This window comes from Gopherus flavomarginatus, chromosome 21 (genome assembly GCF_025201925.1).
Source record: "Gopherus flavomarginatus isolate rGopFla2 chromosome 21, rGopFla2.mat.asm, whole genome shotgun sequence".
Taxonomy (NCBI): domain Eukaryota; kingdom Metazoa; phylum Chordata; order Testudines; family Testudinidae; genus Gopherus; species Gopherus flavomarginatus.
Genome location: NC_066637.1, coordinates 11,584,467 through 11,610,755, shown reverse-complemented (window position 1 = coordinate 11,610,755; position 26,289 = coordinate 11,584,467). Strand labels below are relative to the sequence as shown.

Genomic DNA, 26,289 nt, shown 5'->3' with positions numbered 1-26,289 from the left:
GGCAGAGAGAGGAAGCAGGGTTCTGCTGCGGTGAGATCTTTGACAAGTTGTCTCTGTGCTTTCAGGAATATTCCTGAACTTCTTTCTGTGTTGCAGCCCCTGAAGCTAGGCAATGATGTCCAAACATACCTTTGGGGCAACAGACCCCTCCCTAGTCTCTGGCTGCTTGCAAAGCTCCTGAGCGTGCGCGCGCGCACACGTGCTCTCTTGAGTGTCTCTGTGCATGTGTGTGCACGTCCCCTGTGCATGTGTAATGAAGAGAAGAGAATAAGTTATAGTTTCAGCCCAAGTCCATGTTTGCTGTAAGGTTAGTGAGGAAGATAGCTCTGACACCTTTCAACTTCTTGCACTCTCTAGCAGATGGATAGATAGTTGTATAATATCCCTTCACCCGCAGAAATGCAGCCACCCCTTGGGATGGAAGATGTGCCCTGTTTAACAGCCTGCAACAGCCCCAGGTAGCTGCATAGGGCAGGAAATGCATGTGTCCAGCTGAAAGCAGAGATGGAATTTGCTGTAGGCAGGAAGGATAAAATTACCACGAGTGGGATCTGGCCCAGGCCCCAGGGAGAACAGCCTGACTCTGAAAAGGTGCCATGGGCACCTTTAGTCCCCTGTGCACCTTCCACAACACAGTCCCCCAGGGGCCACACAGGAACTCCTGGGAACGACGCTCGCCAGCCACAGCTGCTGACTTTCAAAGGGAACATCCCTGCACCAAGAACTGACTTCTGCTGAGAAACGTTCAGGCAGCTTCTGGGAGAGGGGGGAAGCCTGACAGGAGCCAGCCTGCACAGTGAGGGGAGAGTGGGCAGGCTGGACTGCTGGGTGGGAGGGGCAGAGGTGGGTTTGTGTCAGTGGTAGGAGAGCGGGCAGAGGTGGGTCTGTGCCAGAGGTTGGGGAATGAGGCAGAGGTGGCTCTGTGCCAGTGGAGAGGGGTGCGGGCAGAGATGGCTCTGTGCCAATGGAGAGGGGTGTGGGCAGAGATGGGTCTGTGCCAGTGGAGAGGGGTATAATATATTCATGTCAGCTGCTAGAGAGCGCCGCTTGGGGTGAGGGGAGGGAATGGCGCTCTCAGGGGGAGGGTGCAGCATGCTGTCTCCCCCATCTCTCTCTGTTGCCTTGTCTCTTCTCTCATCATCGTTCTTTCTCCTTCTCTCTTTCCCTCTCTCTCTATTCTAACTGGTTTTCACAGCAGTTTTGCCTTTCAGGTTGGTATGGCCTTTATCTGTAGCTAGCTGGTGTGAGACGTCCCTCTGTGGCGCCCTCTTGGTTAGAGATCCATCCCCTTGGGTGCGGGGCAGAGGAGCAGGCCCAGGGAGGAGGGCTGCATGTCTCACAGGCTGAGCTGCCAGTGAAAGTTTGGTGGTTACTGGCGTCAGGAGAAGCTAATAACCCTGTAACTGGTATGAAGGTGAATTCACGGTCTAGTGAGCACTGAAAATACGAGAGGGTCTGAGACAGGCAGAGTGTGGAGAGGGGAATATAACGCATCTGCGCAGCACTGAGAGGCAGGCAGAGAAGCCAAGCCAAGAGCAAAGGACCAAGACGTGCCCATCACCACCATGCTCCTGCATCGGAGAACTGCCCTTCAGACTAGAAGGCCACTCGTTCCCTTAACAAACATCATCTAAGAAATGTATACACACAATTGTGTGGCTACACACATGGACAGTTATGCATGCGCAGCTGGGCACACACAACCATACCCCCCCACGGCCATAATGCACACACAGTCGTGCAAATATACAACTGTGTACACACATGCACAGCCCCACAAACACGTGGTCATGCACTCTCACATGCACAGAGACTTACACAGAACTACACAAACTCACAGCACACAAATACACTCCTTTTCTCCTGCATTAGATGCACAGAGACAAGTTGAGCCCAGCTCCTTGCTGGTGTAACTGCACTGGAGTGAGACAGTGGAGTTGGATTTGCCCCAGCGAATCCTGACCATGTCTGCAGCTTCCTGTTGTGAATGGGAGGAGAGACGCGGGAAACCTATTACTCTTCCAGGCAAGGGAGGCCAATGGCTGGGGATACCGGGAGCTCCGCCGAGAGGAAACCCCCCTTCAGCCTTTCACCTGAAGCTGGTAATCTCCCTGTGCTGAGTCCCTGGAACAGGGGAATTGTGTTTGAAGCGCAGCCAGTGGTGATTTAGTGGCAGACGTTTGCAGAAGAGACTTTGATTAATTCGTAGTAAAATAAAGTAGCGCTCAGGTGCCAATGCCACATTCCAGGGTGAGCCGGCCACCTAGGTGCGCGCTGGGCCCAGCGCCAGCTGCCTGAGCAATCCCCGCGGAGGCGGCAGCGCCAGCCAACCAGCAACCTCTCCCTGCTTGGGCTTCTTAATTTTTATTTTTTTCCTTTCCCTGGCAAAAAATATGGTATTTGGTAACAAGCTCCCATTGCAAAATGCTGATGATTTGGAGAATGTGTCACTGAGGCTGCGGGGTGATAAAGAGGAGTGGGAGCCCAACCAACAATCTGGCTCAGCCAGTTTGCCTATTTATTAAAGAAAAAGCCCAGATCATTAGCTTTTTTGTTGTTCAATTTGTGGGCAACTCCCCTCGTGGCAGCTCTCAGGCACCCAGCAAATTAAACTTGGTATCGGCCTGGGCAGGTGGCAGAGGGACCAGCAGCACCTTTGTCACCTAGTTAGTGCCGCGAAACTAGCAAGAAAGCGGGATTCATTTTTGCTAGCGCGCAGGTAACGCTTTACCTGACCAGGCAAAATTGTTCTCCAGCATAGATGGCAGCTGTTAACCAGAGGTCCCTTGGCATGAGTTAGCAGTATCCAGGTTATGCTGTTGTCAATCCAGAGGAGTGCTCTTGAAGCCAGTCATGTCATTGGTATACAGGACCCGGACTGGGGGGTGCGGCATCGTTGGTAGTAGCAGTTGGGGTTCCCTGGGCTCTGTTTCATGTGGGGCTGGGGTATAGCAGCCTGTTTGATAGTGTGTTTGGGGGATTTTGTCAGGGAAGAAGTCAGGAGCATCAGTTACCATCAGCCAGAAAATCTGCAGAGCTTCTCTGTGGAGTGACAGCAGGCGTTAGTTATTGAGCTGGGGAGTACAGCAGCTCTCCTCTGCCCATCGCTTGAAGGCATGCTAAGTATCCCTTAGATACCATCCTCTGTACTGAGTTGGCCTCCAGGGCTGTTGGATGCGGGACTTAGGAGAGCCGCAGATCTGCACTAACTGGCCCTTGTGCCACAAAAACTCCCACTGACTACCCTGGGCCCTGAGTGGTCATTCCCCTAGCCACGAGCAGAGCGCCAGCTGGTTACCGAATGCTGGATGAGCGAGGTGGGAGTGCGTGATTTTGATGACCAAGCTCAGCTTCCATGGGGAGTTATCTAGAGTCCGGGAGCTCGAGCTGGAGAAGGGATTGAGAGTTGTACTGGAGCTTCCTGACCACGTTTTTTTAATAGAGAGTTGGTTTAAGAAGGGGTTGGGTTCTAGATTTTAATGACAACTGGCATCCCAGCCCCTTCCCTCGGAGACAGCCACCTTCTCTCCTTCCTCCCCAAGACCCGGTCCATGCCCTCTCCACAGTCATCCTGTTGATAAAGGCTCCCATGCCCCTCTTCACATGGGCCCTGATGGAAGGGGCAGGGTATTTTTCAAGGTTTCTGCTGGGTTTTTTTCCCTCTGAAATATAAGGATGTGCAATTTTTTTAGTTTCAATTTAGCATTGGAGAATTTTATAATTTAGTAATTAAAATCTCTGATAGGCTTTAGAAATTGCAGCTAATTGAATTTAATGGGAAGATGATTTTCAATTTTATTTGATTACCCGGACCCCTGGCATTGGTATTTATGGGAAAAAAATGGGAAATGTGCTGTGTGGGCTAAGATGGCATAATTGAATTAAGGCTAATCAGATTTCTTTCTCATGAATTTCACTATAATTTTCCTATAATTTTCCATTAGATATCTAGTTTACAAATATTCACAAAGAAATGAAGCTCTTTCGGAATGGAGATTGCTGGCTAACAGGATTACTGGGACGATAGCTCGGCACTGCCAACCCGAGCTCCTTCAGTAATGCAATCGCTGCGTCTGTCTCACACTTTCCGCCTGCCACCGCCTCTCCCTGCCCCCGCCTGGCCCATTGTCGGAGCCTCCTGCATGGCCACATTTCCTTCGGGGCCTTTATTAGCTCTGCATGTTGTTGTGTCCAGCACACACATGCACAGTATTAGCACCCTCACACACGCAAACTCAGTGTCAACACACAGGCACACACATGGTGACAGCACATGCACATGCAGTGTCTGCATAGACACATGCACACACAGTGTCAAATCACATACACATGTAATGTCATCATGCACACAGTGTCAGAACGCACATGTGCACATGTAATGTCAGCATGCACACGCATCCACCCACAATGTCAGCATGTACCCATGCATAGTATCGGCACATAAACGCTGTCAGCACCCATGCACGCTCGTGCACACGTAGTGTCAACACATACAGACACTCTCACACGCAGTATCATGAGGAGATTCTTCCCCATCGCTTCCTGTTTGCCTGATGGGGAATCTCCCCCCATTCAGTCCCTGCTGCACGCTGCATCGTGGAGCATTCTTGGCCTTCGTTCTCCACCAGACGCTTTCCCAGGGCTCTGTTCTCCGCCCTTTCCCCCATTCCATGTCTCCTTTGTCACTTGTCGTCACTCTCCCCCTATTGCCAGGCTAACCATGCCGAGTCCTGGGCCAATCTTCCAGTGCCAGCCCCGCTTGCCTCCTCGTGGGGTGGTCAGCGCTCTCCATCTGCACTCCAGGTACCTCTCCTGCTCCATGGAGTTTCAGAGCAAGGCTCTGGCTTGCTGCATCCTCACCAAGAGAACCCATCAACTGCAGAGGGAGCTGGGGATTTCCCAGCCTGCTTCTAGTTTCCCTCCTTTCTGCCCTGTCTCCTCTCCCGTCCCAGACAGTTCAACTTCAGAGACCATAGTAATTGAAATGCGCCCCCCCACCTTGTCCATGGAAGAATCCATCTGCAGTTGCTTCTGCTCTTCCTGTCACCACTCCGTCCATCCCATCCACCCTCCTCTTCCCCGCTTCCCCCTCATTCAGGTCAGCCCTGAGCATTGGCACAAGTTCACTTTCCATCAGGGTGTGGGAACTCTATCCTAAAAGCCGAGCCCATGTCTGTCTCTCTATCATCTCCACCTTTCTTACCTGCCGGGGGACCATGCCCTGCACCATGCACCTGCTGAAGCCCCGTCCCGCCCTGAAGCCTCGCACAGAGTCATTGCCCGGGGTTGGGCAGTGAGAGAGGGGGCAGTGCCGCCATGTGCTCCTCTATGCTTCAAGCCAAACTCTGCTGCCTTGGCTTAGGGGCAAGCCTTTGGGACCTGCCCATTCACACGCTGCTCTGGGAGTGGGGCACAAGAATATGCCTCCTCCTTGGCACGTGGGCTGCAACCTGGACTTAGAAGGGTTTTACTGCTGATACCCACTTCACTATCACAGCCATAATCTTAATGCGCAGGCAAGACCCAGGAGCGGTTCTTGGTATGTGCAGTATGGTGGTGTTTGCACCACTACGTGCTTACGTGTGAGTTCATGTATGTGTGCATGCTTTTTTGTGTCTGTGCTTGGACACATACCTTTACACGTGTGTCTTGTGCATGTATTTGCACACGAGTGTGCGCCGGAGGGAGACAGATTGGAGCAGGGCCTGTCTTTTTGTTCAGTGTCTGTACAGCACCTAGCACAACGGGTCCTGGTCCGGGACTGGGTCTCTCAGGCGCTGCAGTAAAACAAATAATAAATAATAACGTTAATTAATCCTGATGGGCCTGCCAGTGCCTTTCAGAGGGTTCTCTCTGAGATGGACTCTTGGGTAGTTTCAGGGCAGGAAGCTCTGGGCTAGACCAAGGTGGCATTTGCTGGTTTCATAGGCAATGTCCTCAGGGCCATGCACATTCACTCCTGGACTCAGTTCCATGGTAAAACTGCCCCCCCTTTGCATCCACCCCAAATCCCCAGCTCCCCCCAGGGCTGCCCTTTAAATCTTCATTGTTCATTGTAGGTCTTTGTGAGTTGCTTTGAACACCTCCCCCCGAGCACCCTCTGGGCTCCTGCGCAGCGTGTGGCCTTACTCAGTGTACATTCACTGCTTTGTGGTCTGCTTCTGGTACAGTAAGTTCCCCGGGGGAAGTGGTCAGGTGGCAAGCAGTGCTCGGCTGGGACACCTGCTGGAAGAGCTGGGATCGCTGGCAGAGCAGGAGGGAAAAGGGGTGGGGGGAGGGAGACTAGTGTCAAATGGCTTGAATAAAGCCCAAGGAATCGTAAGTAGCATGAGCTGGGCCCTGGTGCCAAGGCCTGTTGGCCCTGCACAGCCCCACCCTGCACACTGATACTCGGCGTCGTCTCTCTGGCAGTGCTTGCCGGGCTTGTCATGCCAATAAAGTGATTGAAACTGAATTGAGAAGGAAGGAGAGAAAGAGCAGGAAAGGGGAAGAAAGCACGGATTGTCTGCTCCCGCCGCCCAGGCCCCGAGGCCTCTGGGCGCCTCCCTTGATGAAACAGAAATCAAACAAAATTACAGAAATAGGGCAAGAGCATTTGCCTAATAAACTCCCTGAGCAAGAGGGAGTGGAGAAGCCTGGAGATGCCAGATCCCCAGCCCAAGAGCCAGAGCCCAGGTGGGTCTAGAGCAGAAGGTGCTTGGGTGAGCCCCGGCGGAGGAGAGGGAGGGAGGGATGGAAAGTGAGAGAAATAGAAAATGAAGAGGGAAGAGATGGGCAGAGGGGGATGTCCCACATAACACTGTCCCTCTGAAATGTGCCATATCCCTTGATCAACCCTGGTGCAGCCTTCATGGGTAAAACATTAAACTGTAATAATAATAATTAATCATCCCTCGCCCTCTCATCACAGCTTTCATCTGAGGATCTCCGAGCGCCTGGCAAACATAATTAATTAAAGTTCTTAATGCCCCTTGGAGGCAGGGGAGGGACATGCAGAGATTGTTTCGCTTGCCTCTGAAGTGCAATCACCTCTGGGGTGGAACGTGGCAACTGCTAGACATTGCAGGCTGATACTGCAGTACAGTTCAGGACAGGGTGAGGGGCTCTGCCCTCTCTCCAGGCATCTCAGGGGTCAGCATGTCCAGGAGCTAGAGTGTGGTCTGAGCCAGCTCTGCCTTTGGGAGGGTCAGACCCAGTGGTGGGGAGGGGGGCAAAGCTGCTGTTTAAATGGTTTCACAAGGGATCCCAGCAGAGCAGGAAGCCAAGTGGTCCCAGTGGGAGAGAAGAGCAGCCTTTTCTTGGGTAAGAGGCAGGGAGGGAGGATGGGGAAATAAAGCCTGATCCTGTGACTGGAGATCACTGAGATAGGAAATCAGCCTCCCAGTTGCGTCAGCTCCAGGGCGTGGACTTCACCTGAAATGCTCCTCAGCAGGTGGCTTTTGGAGGAGGAGCAGGAGTGATAGTGAGAGTCCGCACCAGAGTCTGCAGCGGGAGTCCTGGGGGGAGAGAGAGAGAGTGTGTGTGTGTGTGATTGCATGTGCTTGTGTGTGCATTTGACTGTGTGAGCATGTTGTTTTATTGTAGGAGTGTGTCTGCATGCCGTGTGCATGCTGTGTACACATATATATTAATGTGCGACTCTTCATTTTTGTGTGTGCAGGAGCACAGGGGTATTCAGGAGGTGTGTGTGTGTCATTGTGACAGTGTGTGTACACTGTGCATGTGCCTACTTGTTGACTGGTGTGTGTTGTTCTGTGTGTGGTCCCTTCATCCTGGGGTCTGGAATACAGAGCCCAGGCTCTCAGGGAATGATGGTGATGGGTAAAAGTGCTCCTACCATTTAATTATTGTATGTTTGTAGGAAATATTAGAGTAGAGAAATCTGCGTTCATACAGGATGTTTCTCATGGTCTGGAACATAAGGGAGACTCAGGAATTTTAGGTCCCAAAAGGAGGTGCCAGGCCAAAATCAAGTTGTACAAACCCTGTGATTAATAGAAATACAGGAGCAAAATATTCCCTTGCAATGTCCTGCTGGGGCCTGGGAACAAGGAAGGGGCACTGACTAGAAACTGGCTGGCTAGGCTAGTGTTACTCTCTGGTCTGCATGGGTATGGAGGGGTGGTTGGCAGATTTAAAAGATGAGACCCAGCAATCCCGGTGGTAGGAATCACCCAGCAGCAGAGGCCAGGCATGTTGGCCGACAGTCCCTTTAAAGTAGGAGTTTTATTTCTTTAAGCTGGAAATGAGCATAGTGGCCTAATGATGTTGGGGTCTTTAAATAAATGAGTGAAGCAAGAAGCCATCAAGATATCAGGATCTGGTTCATCTGGCTTCTGCTGGTGTAAAACCTAGGTGAAGGGCTCCACTCCAGCTAGGTGCCTGGCCCTGATCCACCATGGGGCCCACAGGCCCGAAAGTTGGCTAGGCCAGGGAGGGAGGGGTATGGCCTGGGGGTCCTCCGATTGGGGGCACTGCTTTTCTTCCCCAGGTGTGAACGCCCCTGAGCTGCAGCTTCCCTACTGATTTGAGGGCTGTTCCAACACTTGGGCAGGGCAGACAGTGCCCTCAGTATCTTAGGGCATCCAGTCCACATCCCCTCCCTGTGTGGCCACTCCCACTTCCTGGCCTGTGAATGGAGCCATGGTGGACTCCCTCCTTCTGGACTTGAGCCCAGTGTCTGGTTTTGTGCCAGTGGAAGCCAGGGTGGCTAGAGCCCAGCAAGACAATTCAAACCCTCTTTGGGTCACAGTGATGCCCCATACCTCCTGGTGTTGTCCTAAGAGGTTTTACACATGCAGATTTAGGGCCTGCCATGATGGCACCCATGGGGTCCCTGAGCTATGGAACAGCTCCAGCCCTGTGGGTTGTAGCTTGGGAATTCTTTGGCTATTCCTAAGCACTGCCTGAGCGTCCTGCTCTGCCAGAATCCACATGGCCCAATACAGAACGTTTTTAAAAAAAAAGAGCTCACAACCTGTTCAAAATACCTATTTAATCAGGTAAATAATCTGTTCATTTGTTTTAAAGAAAGAGACATATGAGTGTGTTTACCCAACACGCCTCTGAGAACCTCCCTAACATTCTTTTCTACTTAAAAATAAAAGCAACAAAAAATGAGGAAATTCAGGGCACAAAAACCATAGCCTTGTTGGAGCCAAACACACCCCTGCTATAATGGCACTGACTTCCTGAGGCCTGCGCTAGCAGTGGGATTGGCCCAGTGTGTTTAAATAATGTTAAAGCTTACGATATAAACCAGTAAAATACTGAACTATTCAGAGTGAACATTGCTGCTCTGGCCTGAGTTTGTTTTGTACTGCGTGCACACACCCATGTTACACTTGTGTGTACACACACGCACTCCTGTTACGCTGTGTGCGCACACACCCCTTATTACACTTGTGTACACACACTCATTTTACACTTGTATACACACCCATCCCATGTTACATTCATGTACACCCCCATATTACACTGTTGTACACACCACCCTCCTACATTACGCTCATCTACACCCACCCACCCCATATTACACTCATATACATGTACACACACACACCATATTACACTCATACACACACATACACTAGTACACACTCCCTGCCTTACCCAATGCACAGTCATTCTCTCCCACACAACATTGCCTACTACACAGTTAGAGACAGGGTGACCAGACAGCAAGTATGAAAAATTGGGATGGGGGTCGGGGGTAATAGGAGCCTACATAAGAAAAAGACCAAAAAATCGGGACACCTGGTCACCCTACTTAGAGACATCTCTGCACACAACACACACTGTAACACACCCATTTGCGCCCTCACACACATGCACTGATTCATTCCCACATGCAGTCATTCTCTCTCTCACACTAGCACACACTCATAGACACTCTGCCTTGCACACAGCACACCCCCTCGGACTCATTCACTCCAGCCTTTCTCTCTTTAATGCTGCAGGGATTCCTGTGACCAAATCAGTGTGGGAGAGCTGCTTGGTTCCATTGGCTCTTTATTCAGGTCAAGCTTCTCCAGGATAATATCGCTGCCCTGTTGGCGCAAGGACTCAGAACCTTTCTAGGTGACTCCTTAGAAAAGGGGATGTGGCAGCTCACCTGGGATTATTTTTATTATTTATATTGCCCTAGCACCTAGGAGCCCCACTCAGAGCCCAGTACCCCATTGTGCTCAATCTGGAGTCAGCAAACCAGATCCTGATCTCAGCTGTGCCAGTGTAACACCATCCCTTGGGGTTACTCCAGATTTACACCCATGTAACTGAGCTCAGACTGTGGCCCAATAGGTCCCAACTCTAGGGCGTGAGGGAACCATGTGCAGCCTTGAGGGGGCCAGTGCCGTGGAAGCATCGATCCCTGACGCCTGCCATCTGTGTGAAGCAAGCCAGAGCACAACACAAATGCAAAGGCATATTTCTGCATAATTTTTTCCTCTCCACTGGTGGGTTTTGTTCTCATTCAGAGAAACAATAAGTAACTCCCTCCCCCTCACCCCCATCCTAGGGAAGGAGTGGAGAAAAATACCCAACTCCTTTGCAAACCAAAAGCCCCCGCAAAGCGATTGCATCTTACGTTCTCCTCTGCCGAGCAATCCCTAAATTAAATACTGTTTGCTCAGTGCTTTGAAGGGCCTAGGCTGTACTCTCCTCTCATCTGTACCCACGGGCTTACTTCAGACTAGGGGACAGATTCTGATCTCCTTTACACTGACATGTATCTGGAGTAATTTAAAGCGTTGCCTCCAGCTGCACCAGGTCTGATTTTGGACCTTTGGAGTGGGTGTAATCCAGTGCAGAATTTGACCCAGGTCAGATCTTGATTTCAGTTACCACAATGTAAATCCAGAGTCAACTCCAGTGAAGTCAGTTGCTATTGCTAGTATCAGCCAACTTTTATTTAACATAATCTTCCCTACAGGGTGCATCCCTCTGGCACAGCACTTTGCCCAGTTAAATCAGTCCAGGGCGTGGGGGAGAGAGACATTGAGCCTTAAATCTCTATCCCTCAAGTCCTTGCCACTGAGCTCCCTGGCTGCTGGGGTTAGTTTCCTGCAGGGGCTCGCGTTCTCTGGCCTTGTGTGTCTTGTCTTTTCTTTTTTCTTGGGGCCCCGAGTCCCGCCTCTCCGCCCGGGGAGCCAAAGGTTTGGGAAAGCAGCGAGCCAATAAGGCTGGCCCCTAGCAAGCAGCCCTGATAGGGTAACGCTGCTTGGCTGGGCTTTTTTTCAGAACTGCTCAGCTCGCTGGCTGGGAGCTGGTTCCCTCAGCATCTTCCCTGGGAGGCAGCAAGCAGAGGCTGGGGAAGGCACCCTGATCTTTCACCTGCCCTCTAGCCAGAAGGGAAGGCCAGGCACGGGGGTGTGGCCAAGCTCTGTCCTGCCAATCACCTTCACTTTTGACAGCCAGCCTTCTCCCCAGCCCCCCCTCCCACCAGTGAACTCTGCTGCCAAAGTGTTCTCGGGGAGGACCGTCAAAAGCAATGACATCAGTATTTTAAACCAACTTGTTATTCGGGGAGCAATCAGTTGCAATTAGGTATTAATTAAGTATTATGAAAGTTGATTATTTGAGTGAATTCGGCTTTCGTCTCTCCGACTATGGTAAGTACAGCACAATTGTTCTTTTCCTGTCCCTTGTTCTTTCAGTTTGCACACACACAAAAAGCCCCTTCTGTGTGTGTCTTTTCTTTTCCCTTTCATTCTTTCATTTGTTCTTTCTCGCCCAGTGCAGCTCTCTTTTTTTTATTTTTATTTTCTTTTCCTCTCTCTGCCCGTGTCTCTTCTCTCTCTCTCTTTCCTGCGGGTGCGACCGATGGGGCTGGTTCGTCTATAAATAGTTTCTCTTTTAGTTTAATAAACTACCCAGCACAGCTGATCAGCTTTGGGTGGCCTGGGAGAGGGAGAGAGAGATATTTTAATTTCTGTCTGTCTTTTTTTCCTGTTTGTGGGGAGAAGAAGAAACTTTTTTTATGTTCCCAAGCTGGTACTGGGAAAGTGGAAGGTGCCAGGGGTGTCTGTGTATGGAGGGGCGACATGTCACTCTGATGGGGGAGGGGTATCGTTTGGGGGGTGGGGGGATTCCCCCGCTAGAGCTTTAGATGTTGTGTGGAAGCTTGTGAGAGTTTTGTGGGAGCAGCTCAGAATCAGGGTGCCTGACCCCCAGGTACAGCTCAAGGTGGGGACTCTCAGACTCTTTCACTTTTCTTTCAGTTGTTTTACGGAAGTTCCTTCCCCCCCAACCCAGCCTCTCTCTCTAACCAGATGAAGTAAGGAGGTGGAGGGAACTGGCTTCAAGAGGATCTCTCCCTCCCGGTAGATTTCAGATCCAGATCTGTTTGGGAGGCTGTCACTGAGAGAGACCATGGGGTGAGAGAGGGGAGGAGGGACAGATAAATGGGGCAGAGAGAGAATGATACAAAAGGGGGAAGTTTGTGCGGATTTTGAAATGATTCTGCATATATATATATATTTAAGTCATATGAGTTTTTTTTTCTTTAATTTTGTTACCTCCTTCTAAGCTCTGACATCTTGTTGGTAAAGGTTGCTTGTCAGGTTTCTGTGCTGTCTAAATGAAAAGGAATTTAATTTATTTGGGACAAGGTAGTGTCAGATGAAGAGGATGCTTATTACATTTAATGAGTATTTTTTTTCACCTGGGCACATCTGGGATGGGTTTGTTTTTGTCCTTTCCATGGGAGGTGTGTAGGCTCTGGGAGGAGGTATGGCAGGCCCCCTTCTTCCTGGTTTTGGTTTCAGATTACAAGGCCCAGTATCAGGACTGGATGCGGTTATGATAGTAGATTTTGTGGCCCAGTCTCTGGTTTTCAGTTCTGGTGTTGGTCCGGCAGGGTGTGGGGGGCTCTCTTGGCCTATTATCAGTCTGGGGCATGGGTTGGGATTGAGAGATGCTACCTGGGTGAGGTGAGGTTTAGGGTTGTGATTTCACGGCCCAGTATCAGGCTGGGATGTGATTTCAGCATGAGAGTTGGTGGCAGGCTGGGTATGTTGTGTTGTCAGGCCTGGGGTAGGCTTTGGGCTTGGATTTCACAGCTTTGTCTAGGGGTTCAGTGCAGGCAAGTTTGGAGTTTGTCAGGAATTCTCCATTTCCCACTATATGAGGTTCCAACACTTAGTCTTTTTTGACCCAGTCCTACTCGGAAAGTGAAACACCATCCTTCTCAATGATTTAACTCCACTCTCCCCTTGTTAAAAACTAAATGATGGCAGTGGGCCAGACCAGCTTGCACTGGTGATCCTGTCACTATTTGGATCATTATTGTAGTACATTTTTACAAGGGATAAGACAGTAATAAACTGGTTGATGATTGACTGGCCTGAACTTTGAACTCTGATATTTTGCTTTAAAAGAAAAAAGTTTTTTTTTAATGATACCAGGAATCAAAAAGAGCAGGAAGGACTCGCACACCTTGGTTTGAGATCTCGGTTGGCCCAGGCCTGGGAATGTGCTGTTACCTTTCTTTAGTAGACCAAGGAGCTGGGAGGCTGAGTAGGCAGGGGCAGTGGTAAGGATGTGGTGATGAATTTAAGGAGGGTGGATAATTTTAAAGAGAAATAATGATTTCCACCCACCGCCCCAATCCCCATATCCGGGAACTGTGGCAGCTCCTAGATCGAGGATTGAATTGTAGCTGTGCTAGGTGTTTTCAACCAGGGTTGGCCTGGTTTCAGGACCTCTCTCCATTTAATCTCCCCTTTCTGGAGAGATAATGTCCCCTGCTGGCTGGAGCTATACCCTGTCAGCCAATCAGTGTCAAACGCTCCCTCACATGGAGAGTCAACCAGCTTCACCAGTAACCAGTGCTCAGTCACGCAAGTATAACGCAGGGATGGGCTTCCCCGCAGTACTTGCAGGTAACACAGACCTTCCGCACTCTAATATGGGAACCCAGGGTGCTGGTAAGCTATGGAAATCAGGATCTGGAAGATCTGTTTAGGTCAGCATTACAATCTGCATGTGGGTGAACCCATCCATTGTGATCATGGGGCAAAGACCTTCCCCATGATCACCACCTCTAACCATTATCTTCTTGAGATCTGGCTTACCTCCCTCAGTCATTGTGGCTTGAATTCTCTCCAGTCCCTTAGGCCTTGCATCCCCAGGGCAGTACCTGAATGGCAGCTCATGAGAGAGAGGGGGAAGTCAATGGGGACCCAGCATATAAAGTATGGAGGCCTGGTCCTGCTAAGGGCGTTGTACACTGAGTTGATGCATGTATGGGACCTCTAGGATCAGAAACTTCCATAGAAGTTAAAGGTAGGAAAGATCTCCCAGGCCAACTGATCCACCTGGGGCCAGGGTAGGATTATTCCCTACCTGGGATTGTGTAGGAATCTGCTTTTAAATATCCCAAGCAGTTGGGCTCCCATCACTTTCTCTGGGACTCTTTCATCATCTGATCAACCTCAGTCTGAGGAACTGCACTCAGACTGGGGACAAGGAGCCTAGATACTTGGGGTGGGAAATTAATACTGAGATAGTTGATGCACCCAATTTTCCGTTGGGGGATAATTTTGTACTTTCATTGTGTTAAAATGCTGTTTTCAAATGAACCTGGAAATATCCCCTGGGGTGGGGACACCACTCTTGTTGCTTCTAGAGGACAGCTACTGGATTTTAAACAACATTTAGAACAAAAAAAAAAGTAGGGTGTGTATGTAAATGCAATGTACTGTATCCTTCCACTGTAAAAATAAATAAATAAATAAAATAGTGCCTACTTCACAAATAGAGAAAACAGTGTGGAAGTGGATGTGATCAATACAGATACTCAACCTGGGGGGGGGCAAGCATTTATTATGTAATTTTTTTAACCTTTAGTCTCTCTTTCTATGGTTCCCTGAGCTGTTTGCCCTTCTCCCCATCTGCTTTCCACCCATATGGGGAAGGCCATACACACAGGGAACTTTTCTACAGTTTGTTTTGGTTTTGACTGGATGGGTAGAATTCTGCAGTAGGGCTCTCATGCTCTAGTCAGTTCTCAGCAGCCTCCCTGATAAACTCTCGCAGATTTTTCCATAATAGCTGGGCTGCACTTGTGTCTTGGGCCTTCTTTTGACTCACTTTCTACCATCAGAAAGTAAATCTGGGCTGTGGAATGGCTGCCTGTTGAGGTTTCATACTCAAAAGTTGACAGAAAGTGATTGGAAAGTATCAAGCTGGTGCAGAGAGAATGGCTTGGGACTTTGGAGAGAGGGGCAGTGTCTTTCCCCTCTTCTCTCCCACCTCCACCCCATTGCCTCTTTTCATCCACAGGGATATTTTGTTGTCTATATTTTTTTAGGGTGGTGGGTTTCCAACCGGGAGTCAGTTCACAGGAGTGCCATCATGGAAAAGGCCCAACCTGTTGGTTGGCCAACCAGAAGATGGTTTGGGACAATCCATGTCCTGAGCAGCACTTTGCTAGCCAAAGAGGGGGCATAGGAGATTTTATTTGGGGAGGGAAGGGGCAGAACCCACCCCCCAAAGTCCCACATGGTACTGTCCCCCTCGGTTTAACGCGAACTGGATCAATTTGGACGTCTTCAGCAATAAAAAATGCCAATGTCGTCCTAATTCACCAGGCCCCGAGATGACAGCAAATTTACATTTTTTAATTAAACTAGCAGCCAGTTTTTACGAGAGGGGGCTGGGTTATGCAAATCAAATGGTTGTGTACGAAAGATTAGGAGAGTTTGGGAATAAATTCCACAAATGCTAATAAAAAAAAAAGAGAGAGAGAATGACAGAGGGACATTGTTCCATTAGCCCCTTTTAGACTGATTTCCCTTGAGAGAAAGGGATGTGGGAGTAGGGGGGAGAAGGCTTTCAGAGACAGGTAAAATCCGTTTTGAGGATTGAAAGCCTCCTTCGGACCAGGACCCCGTTGCTCCCTGTTTCTTCTCCCAGAGCAGAATGGCGCATGGGGGTGGGGAGAGGCACCAGAGACAGGAGAAGGAACTTATTAGCTTCTAATTCTTACCATACAAGTTAGAAATACGAACTGGGAGCCACTGAGCTGCCAGAAACATCTGTCTTGGGTGACTGCGGCCAGGCCAGATGAACGAGGGGGCACTCTGTGGGTGGAGGATGGGGTGGCACGGTATAGAGTGAGGCCCGATCAGGTGAGGGAGTGGACCGTGGATGGGCAAAGGGCTAGGCCTTTTGTAAGGGGAGAATGAGACAATACTTGATGGGCCATATGAGGAAGTGGGGCCTGGACAAGCACAGGACCAAGCTGAGTAGGAAAACTGTGGGCTAGATGGGTACAGGGCTTGGCTAAGGAATTATGCAGACAAACAGGAACATACACTTGCTCCACACTGGATGTGTACAGGGCTGGGCCAGCATGCTGCATGGATGGGTACAGGGCTCGGCCAGACAGGTGCAGGGCTGGGCCAGCATGCTGGATGAGTGCCGGGCTGGGCCAGATGGGTGCAGAGTTGAATTGTTTGGTACAGTGGGTGCTGGGTGGGTATGAACATATTGTTCCCTCCCGCAAACTCCAAACCCTCTCTTCCTCCCTCCTTTGGGCTCATTGGTGCTGAGTCCATAAGTAAGACTCTCACAGCTTCACCTGTCTCTCCCGCATCCCACTGGACCAGCACTGCCCTTCCTCCTGTTTCTCAGGAGACTCCCTTTCCATCTGGACACACAGGTACTGGAAGTATCCCTGTCCCTCGGCCCATGGGGAGAGTAGCTGACAGCACAGCAGCAGTGGGATCTGGTGGGGTTCTTCCTCTCCCAGATGCTTCCCTGACAGCCCCATTGAAATGTAAATGTGCAATTCATCTGGTTACAACATGTCGCTCTTTAAAGTTCATAAAGTCCTTTCCTAGGGACCGCTGGGGTTTCCCATCCTCATCTTCTGGCTGCGTTGGAGGTTCCCTGGTGATTTGGGGGCTGGGGTCCTGGCTCAGGTGCCAGGTACAGAGCGGAGCAACTGTCAGCCACTGAAAAACAAACATAAAATGTTCCTGAGGTGGGAAAGTGTTTGGAGCTTCCAATCCTGGGGCAGTTTCAGGCTCAGAAGGAAAGCTGAGCAGCACATACAAGCTGGTGAGCGAGCAGGAGGGGTAGGGAGGATGAGAAGGGAATAGGGGACAGGCATGGGAAGCACTAGGTGCAATTCGCCTGCTGGTCCAAGTGCCCACAGCACCGAGCACTCATTGGCCCAGTGTGGAATTTGGATCCCCCATTCCCAGTTTTGGGTGTGAAATGATAATTCACCAGTGCCCCTCTGTGAATTGTGGGAGGGGTTGTTTCAGCAAAGCTTCTTGTGAAATGAAAAGTAAAGATCTGCACAGGTGTATCTGGGGGCAAGTGGAACTCACAGATGTGCACATACCCCCAGCCGTGCTGCACACACATGCACCTGCTCTGGACACACCTGCACAGTCTTTATGCACACACACCCAGCTGCGCTGCACACACCCCTCTTCTGGACACAATCCTCCACACTCTTTTACACACACACCTACTTATGCTGCACACACATCTGCTCCGAACACAGCATACACACTCTGCACACTGCCGCGCTGCACACATACACACACACACACACCCGTGCTCTGGATATGCTCCCTCTAACACACTATTGTTCACTCACATGTGCTGTGCTGAGCCTTCTCTTCGTTGATTCTGTTTCTGGAGGGGTTGGTGTCTCAGTGTTTTAGTTCTGTGTGTGGCATCAAAGCCCTGGACCCTGAAGGCATTTCTTTACTTATAGACAGGCCCAGCATGGCCTGTTCCTCTACACTTTTCTGTCTGGGCTAGTGTGCCTCAAGTCTGGCCTGATTGTAAGAGGGAGCTCAGCCTTCTGTGCATATTCGCTCCGTGGCCTCTGCCGAGGTTGCTACCAACAGAAGTGGTAGTAGTGCTGGTGGCTTTTCTCATGTAGGCTCCTGAGCTGCCCTGAGACCAGAGACCTCTGAAGCTACCAAGGAGGGGTCTATGTCAGAGCCCTAGTTCTGGTCTTCGTCAGGATCACAGGGGTCTGCATGACATGTGAGCGTCTGGGGCACCACCACAGATGTGAGCACAGGCTGGGGGAGAGATCTTTAAACCACCCAGGCGCCTGGCCTGTTAAATGCTTCACCACTGCAATTCACTTGTTCCAGTCAGTCCCGTTCTAAAGAAAGCAGGTAACCTTCCAGCCTAGGGGCGAATGGGGATCGTTCAGCACAGCTGGCCCTGGAGGAGATTCAGAGCTAAGGAGCCCTACACCCCCTTCCACCTCATCTCTGCTGCCAGCCAGTCTCATCTACAGAGCATCAAGCACACGCCAAGGCGGAGTGTCAAACTGCATGGGACAAGAGGAGGATGTGGGCGGGGAGGGTGTGCCTGCATGATGGGGACCATCTTGCTGACCGCCAGAGCGGAGGCCAAGGGGCTGCTGGAATGAAGGGTCTCAGGAATGAAGTCTGAGTATAGCAGAGGGCCCTCTCCCCTGGTTATTCTGGATCCCTTCTCTTGGCTGGGGGAGGCTGTGTAACTGCATTGGTAATTGCAGAGGAGTCAACCATATGCGACCTTGTAAACTCAGGAGGGAGAGCGGCCTAGTGGTTAAGGTTTGTGGCTCAGGAAACCTGGGTTCTGTTCCTGGCTTGGGCCCGTCACTTCCCTTCTCTTTGTGCCTCAGCTTCCCTGTCGATAATATGAGGATAACAACTTGCCACCTGTGCAGCCCAGAGCCAGGGGTGGCACTTCAGCGATGAGAATAAATGAATTAGGGCTATGGCCTATCCATGGGCAGAGTGCAGGGCTAGGGCCAGGGATGCTGCTTTCCCTAGGCAGAGCAGATCTTACTTCTGCCCCCCATCCCCACAATCCTCCTGCCTCCTTGGGTCCTCTCTGGGCTCCCTCTGTCCTGTTCCTGTTCCTTAGCATTCATGACTTCAGCAGAAGGGTCTTTTGAAGGCCTGTGAGATCCTGGGACGAACGGGACAAAGTTCCAGCAGGTTGTGAATGATGTCACCATACCTGTCAGTAAATGGAGGTGATTCCTGGGACAGCAGCCCCCTTGGCCTGGGATTCTCTGGGGAACAGCTGCTGGTGGCATAGGCAGGGCCAAGGGAACACTAGGAAGTGGAATGTACTGCAGCTTCCCAACCTGGGAAACCATCAAAAGCCAGGCAGCGCCACTAGTCCTCATCTGGTATTTCCAGAAAAACCTGGCGGGATCTGGCATCCTAGGGCGGAATTTATGATGGAAAAATAAAATAATAATAATAAAAAAGTCCTGATCCCTTTGAGCCCTGAGTCATAAATGCATCTTCTCATTAAAGCAGCTCCACCTCTCTGCAAGGCGTTTGCCAGCTTAGTGCCTGTGCACATCCGCATGTTGGACGGACCCACCTGTGGGAGGTCTCCCCTTCCTCACCAGGAGTTCCTAAGCATCAGAGCTCCTCTCTCTTGTGGTCCTATCAGTGCCCCTTTCTCTACTGAGAGCAGACCTGGCTTCTCCAGATCCCCTGCCACCACTCTCTCCCAGGCCTTTCTTCCTTGGGCTATCTGTCATTTTGTGGGCACATGCATGGTGGTTTGGACACCTGCTACCCCAGTTCTGCTGTGTAATTCTGTGGGCACATGCCCAGCTTTTTGAGGACCCCCCCCCACCCCCAGGTCTGCTGTGTAATTCCTTGAGCACATGCCTGGTTCCCCTATCTCCTCAGGGTTGCCAACTTTCTAATCCCACAAAACCAAACAGCCTAGCCCTGCCCCTTCCCTGAGGCCATACCCCCCTCCCCGAGGCCTTGCCCCCCACTCGCTACATTCCCCTTCCCTTGGTGGCTTGCTGTCCCCCACCCTCACTCACTTTCACTGGGCTGGGGCAGGTGGTTGGGATGCGGGAGGGGGTGAGGGCTCTGGGGTGGGGCCAGAAATGGGTTCAGGGTGCGGGAGGGGGCTTCGGTCTGGGGCAGGGGGTTGGAATGCGGGAGCGGGTGAGGGCTCCGGCAGGGGGTGTGAGCTCTGGGGTGGGGCTGGGGATGAGGGGTTCAGGATGTGGGAGGGGGCTGCGGGTTGAGACAGGGGACTGGGGTGCAGGGGGGCTCCAGGCTGGGGGGTGAGGCAGAGGTGTTCAGGGTATTGGAAGGGGCTCTCGGCTGGGGTGGGGGTTGGGGTGCAGGGGGGGTGAGGGCTCCATCTGGGGGTGCAGGCTCTGGAGTGGGGCTGAGGATGAGGGTTTTGGGGTGCAGGAGGGAGCTCCTGGTTTGGAGGGGACTCAGAGCTGGAGCAGGGGGTTAGGGTATGTGGGGGTGAGGGCTCCGTCTGGGAGTTCAGGCTCTTGAGTGGGGCCAGGGATGAGGATTTTGGGGTGCAGGAGGGGACTCTGGGTTGGGGAGGGCTCAGGGCTGGGGCAGGAGGTTGAGACGCGGTATTGGGGTGCAGGATTACCTGAAGCCCCTCCCAGTCAGTGGGGGTGGGGAGGAGCTAAGTTAGGCTTCCTGCTTGTCCTGGCATCATGGCCCGCGCTACACACCGAGAGCAGCTGGCAGATTCAGCTCTTAGGCAGAGGTACGGCAGGCGGCTCTGCACCACACTGTTCTTGTCCGCAGGCCTCCCTCCTGCCAGCTCCCATTGGCCACAGTTCCTGGCCAGAGGGAGTGCGGACCCGGTGCTTGGGGTGGAGAAGCGCATGGAGCCCCATTGCCTAGGAGCTGGATCTGCTGGCTGCTTCCTGGGTGCAGCGCAGTGCCACACCAGGTAGGGACTAACCTGCCTTAGCTCCACAGCACCACCACCTGGACTTTTAATGGCCCGGTCGGCAGTGCTGACTGGAGCCACCAGGGTCCCTTTTCGACTGGGAGTTCTGGTAGAAAACCGGACACCTAGTCACCCTACTCCTCTTCCTGCTGGATAGTTCGGTGGGAGTTCAGGGTGTTTTGTAGTTGTCTGAAGCTCCCCTTCCCATGCTTGTTTCAAAGTGGCACCCTGCACAGCTGGCAGAGGAGGAAGGAAGCCACTCCTGGAGTAATTACTGTGTCTGTGTGTCCTGAAGGCGAGAGCAGCTGTTCTTGCGAAGCAACCAGGGTGAAAGGGAGTTGGGGGGCGTGGAGAGGGGCTGGTTTGGTCTTTCAGTTGAATATTTTTTAATGGAAACACAGTCAGGCTGGATCCTTTCCGATCCCTTTGCGGAACTCAGCAAGGGCTCAGGGGTCCAGGCCCCTCCAGAGCAGGGATAACACTGCTTTGCTCTCGCTTGCTGGCTGCCACTCTGTACCTCTCCTTCCTGCCTTCTTATTCTCTCCCGCCCTTCTCACTTGCCTCTGTTCTTCTCACCCTTTTCCTTTCACGGGCTCGCTCTCTCCTTTCCCCTTCTCTCTCTTTCACTCACTTTCCCGTTTGCCCTCACTGTTTCCGTCAGTCTCTTTTCCACACTCTTCCTTGTTCTTTCTGTCATTCTCTCTCTCCTTTCCCTTTGTTCTGATTCTTTCACTCGCTTTTCCTTTCACTCTTCCCCTCCATTTCTGTCTTTCGCTTCCCCACCAGTTACTGTGGCTGAGTTCAGATGAGCAAATGCCTCCCAGTTAGAGGATTTTATGAGTTCTGTGACTTTCCCACCTAACTACTGAAATATCACTCAAATTGATACAAAGAGGCGGGCCGGTCAAACTTTTCCTTTCTGTAAACCATGTGCCTGTTTAAGAGAAACCACCAGCCCAAACACCCTGAGCAATTGTCTCCTCATCACAACTGCTGCGGGCTTGCGAGTGTCTGATGATGTTTTTTCTGTTACTGTGAGTCTGTTCTCTGCAGACTCTTGGCTCCTGGGAGCTCCAGGTCTGGGACAGGTAGGGGCGGGATGTAGATTTTGGCAGGATCCCAACCTCTTTGGAGGACGGTTTGTGACATCACCTGTTTGATTTTGTTTGCTTTGTTTTATTTTCAAGAACATTTTGTGTTGAAAAATTTGCAGCCTTTGCGCTGGTGATCGGTGGCGGGAGCTCAGAACCAGATCTAGCTTCCTACGCTCCAGCTGAGGCCAGTTGGGGGATGGTGGAGATGATAGAAATTCCTGCCTACTCCTAGCCCTTCTGGGGTGGACTAATGCTGGCCTGGAGTGGGGGTGATACTTTGGAGGAAAGTTCTAGTTAGGCCTGGAAGCCAGCATGTGGCTGCAGAGGACCCTTGGTTGGATTTCCTGTAACCTGCTAAATGTTGCTAGGCTGAGAGAGCTGAGCCCCTTGTGCTGGGAAGGTCTGTTGGGACTGACTTTAGGATACCCCTGGCTTGTTGGGGTTAGGGGTTGGGTCATACTTAGAGCTGCCAGTATGACTGAGGCTAGGTCTAGGTCTGCAGAACTGGAAGGGGGTAAAATGGGGCCACTTCTCCCCCCAGCACTCCCTAGGCGTAGAACTGTGCAGAGGAGACACCCGTTTGGAGGCACTCGGACGCCTGTGGCCTTGGGGAGAGAGCCTGCAGGTTGCAGCGAGCCAGAGAGTGAGGCTGCCGCAGCAGTGCAGGAGCCATTTCAGCAGGGACTGTGGGATGCTGATGATGATATCAGTATTTCCCATGGTTCTGATGGCTGTTCCTGGAGTGATGCTTAACAGCGGTGGGCTCCAACCCTCTCTGACTCCCTCCCTCACGACCTCTTCACCTCAGCCCCACCTGTTCCTCACACTCTCCCTCTTCCCCCTACCCTAGCCCGTCTTCCTCCTTGCCTTCCTTTGCTGTTTAGCTGATCCGCCCACAGCAAACCAAACACAATGGCACTAGCACAGTGATGGCGGCTGTTACGGTGTTCCCTCTGCTTGTGTGTTACCCCCACCCCACCCCTGTGGTTGTCTTATCAGTTAGACTGTGCACTCCTTGGGGCAGGGGCTGTCTCTTACTCTGCCTGTGCAGCACCCAGCACAGTCATCTCGGATCTCGGACAGGGCACAGGCATACCCGTAATAAATATTAATAATAATAATGGGGTTCAGGTCAGAGCAATGGTCATTGGTTTGATGTTTTTTAAATTCTGTGAATATTTATTAGTTCTCCATTTTGCTGTGGCTCTCCAATGTGCTAGGCCGTGTGCAGCCATATGTAGGAAGCTACAGCCCCTGTCCTGAAGTGCTGGCCGTGTACCCTCCAGTTCGTAGAGTGGGGTCTAGTGCTCATCCCTTTCAATGTCACACCTTGGTGATTTGCAGAAAGCCCCCAGGGAGATGCCTCTATCCTGTTAACTATTGGGCCAAGATCTCCTGAGAAGATTGTCTGCTCCTAGTAAACCACACCTCCGTCGGGGTCAAGGTGACCTGGGTGACAGACTAGGACAGGGAGCTAGAAACAAGTCCAGTTCAGGCAGAGTAACTTTGCACAGAGAGAAGGATGCATGGGCGGGCAGGTGGTATTTGGCAGGCAGCTGGCACAGAATGTCCCTGATGTAGGTCCTAGACAAAGGTTCTGCCCCCTTCTACCTTCCTAGCATGGCTGCAGCCTGAGTATCAGGGTCTGGGATCTGAAATCTCGTGGTCTTGGCCTTATTTGTGCCCACAGAAGCTGTGGCTGACAGCACAGAGAGAAGACCAGTAACAGCCAGGAGCAAGAGGAGGTGGAAGGGGGAGGAAGGCAATGTTGGTGAAAGGGTCTAGGAAAGGATCTGCACACAAGTCTATTTCAGGGCTGCCGCTGGAGGAGGATCAATGACAGGAAAGCAGGTCTTTTTCCCAGCCATGTCCCTAGTTCATTGATGTCCAAGATTAGTGTCTGTGGCTTTGTCTGGACTGTGTGGAAAATGTTCCATTCCTGCAACCACTGATCAGCTTCACTGGTGGAAGTGACACTGTGGGGGCAAGGCTTAAGGGAACCAGAAACAAGAGGCCATCAGGCGGTCTCTGAATATTGTGAGATTAACATGGTGACGATGGCAGAGACTGAGGGCAAGGTGCAGGCGTTGATCTTTTGAGGCCTTGTTCCGAACTGACCCAGACCCAGACTTTGTTTGTAGTCACATTCACGCCAGTCGCTTCCTCTGCCACAGGCCCTGCCCAATCCCCACCATCTGTTCTCTTCCCAGTGTGGACATGGCCCCCCAAACCTGAGAGGTGTACAGCCCATCCTCCAGGGACAGGCACTCTCACCCTCTAAGGCAGGAGCTCTCTAAGTCTCGTGTCCCCTGAATGAGCAGTGTCTGTCTACCAGCCCCCCACAGCCCAGCCCCGTGTTACTCTGTGCTGGCGCTGCATACACCACAGGACTCTGTGAACACAGAGTTTGTTTTGCCAGGGTGACCTGTTTAATCATCTCATTTTCTGGTGGCCGTTTACTCCTCGTTTCCACGGTTACGGCCCCATTAAGGGGAGAAGCAATAAGGCAGCGAGTCAAACAGGTAATAAAAACATTAAAGCCATGTGCGCGATGGGGTGGGGGTGAGCAGGAGTGCAATGAGATGAGACGGGCCACACTGAGGAGACAGCAGGGTGTGGGGAGCCTGCACTCAGGGCAAGTAACGCCCCAGCCAACCTCCCAGTCTCAGGAAAGATCTGGCCAGGAAAAAAATACTACAGTATTCTACAGCACTAACCCAAACCACGGCAGCCTAGAGCAGCGTTACTGCAGTACTGCAAATGGCTGGGAGCGTTTCAGAGCAGAATACTGTTACTGCAGTACTCTGAGTGGTTGGGAGCACTTCAGATCAGAGTACTAATACTACAGTACTGTGAATGGCTGGTAACATTACAACTTATAATTTGATTACAGTGCAGTTAGTATGGTACCTGTGGACCCAAACGTTAAGTGTTGCAATAGTGCTGTTGCAGTAGTTCCGAACACCCAAGATATTTCTGGTTTTCGGTAGTGATATTATAGCACTATTGATGGCTCCAATGAGTGCAACTTACAATAGTATTATACAGTGCAGTTCCTGCAGTAATATCCGTAGCCCAGAGCACGACAACTTGCAATAATGTCACTAATACTCTAGTGATATATTTACTACAGTACTGCTAATGGCCTCAGTCGGCATAGTTTGTAGTGTTCCTGTAGTGGTTTGTACCGTTCCTAGATAGAGCCCTAGTATTTGTTTAAAGAACACTGCAACCTCAAGGAGAAGGTCACACTCCATGGAAACAGCCAACAGAGCCCTGTTCCCCCTGCCCCATTGAGACAGTCAGGCTGCCAGCAAGTGTGCAGACTGGAACCATTTGCCCATGAGTCTGAGTAACAGACAGACTTTAGATTCACAGCTATGGAGGTAGTCATGGCTGAAAATCTAGAGGGAGCTGTGGAGTTTAGGCAACATGGCTGGGAATGGTCTTCCTCCCTTGGCAGTATGATGGAGGGAACCCTTGGCTGACTTCTCCACCATGATCTGGAGCAGGGAAGCAGCACCCTCAGACAGCACTAGAACTAGGGAAGGGCAAAGGCCTTCGTCCCTTTTAAAGAAAGAGATGGGGGACTTTCAGCACCAGTCAAACTGTCCGGGGTGTAGCAGCCATGGACAGTTCATTTCATAGGGGCAGTGTTTCTTATGCTTGCTGGGAAGATCAGGGCTTTTGTTAACACATGCTATCCTTCCCTAACTGGCCTGTCTGTGTTAGTGACCAGACAGTAGTGCCTCCCCCTTGAGAGATGGTAGGCTGGATCTGATTGCTGATTTGCTGGTGTCAATCCAAATAACTCCATTGACTTTGTAGTTAGTCCAGATTTACACCTGTGTAAGTAGGATGAGTCTGGTCACATGGGTCCTCTATAGATAGGGGCCATGGCCCAGCTGATGTGTATGAATTTAAAATCACTAATAATGCCCCCATACATTTGAAATATGAATGGAAGTCTAAGCCCATGCCAACAGATGATCCCATTTCAAAGTATATAGGCCCTGTTGTTACTGTTCCTTCTCTCCATCCTTTCCCATTGTATGTTTTACTTGAGGGTAAGGAGGCCGAGGTGGGATTATGGTGTGAGATGAAGAGGAGATAGCTAATGAGATCCACCTCTCCAGTAAGTGCCAGGTGCTTGTTTTATGGTTAGATGGAAATGATATCACTGAGAAATTATTAAAAAAAACTTTGGACAATATGAGTATTAGGGCTGAGATTCCCAAAAGCAGCACACAGATTGGCCAAACTTTGATCCCATTGAAGTCAACCGGGAGATTATCAAACTCACAATATCTTCTGGGAATAACAGAAGCCAAGTACTCAGTAGAATCATACTGGGTCCTGACATGTGCAGGAATGAGACAGAAGCTCAATGAAGTTGTGTTCTAATCTTCCATCTGGCCAAGAAGGTTCAGACTATAGAATCATATCATAGCATGACAATAAAGCTAGAGATGGGAATGGT

The 26,289-nt window shown here is 51.1% G+C and overlaps 1 protein-coding gene across 7 annotated transcripts in view; it reads left to right on the top strand.

The window, feature by feature from the left end:
- CASZ1 (castor zinc finger 1) overlaps positions 1-26,289 on the top strand; it is a 266,799-nt gene that overhangs the window by 125,946 nt on the left and 114,564 nt on the right. For 3 of the 7 annotated variants that reach the window (XM_050931812.1, XM_050931814.1, XM_050931807.1), the window contains exon 1: positions 11,470-11,612. The exons of the other annotated variants lie outside the window; for them this stretch is intronic. In XM_050931812.1, the coding sequence (XP_050787769.1) occupies positions 11,564-11,612 (49 nt within the window). In that variant the 5' untranslated portion in view covers positions 11,470-11,563. Of the gene's footprint in view, positions 1-11,469; positions 11,613-26,289 lie in introns of those variants that run through there. 7 annotated transcript variants of the gene reach the window in all.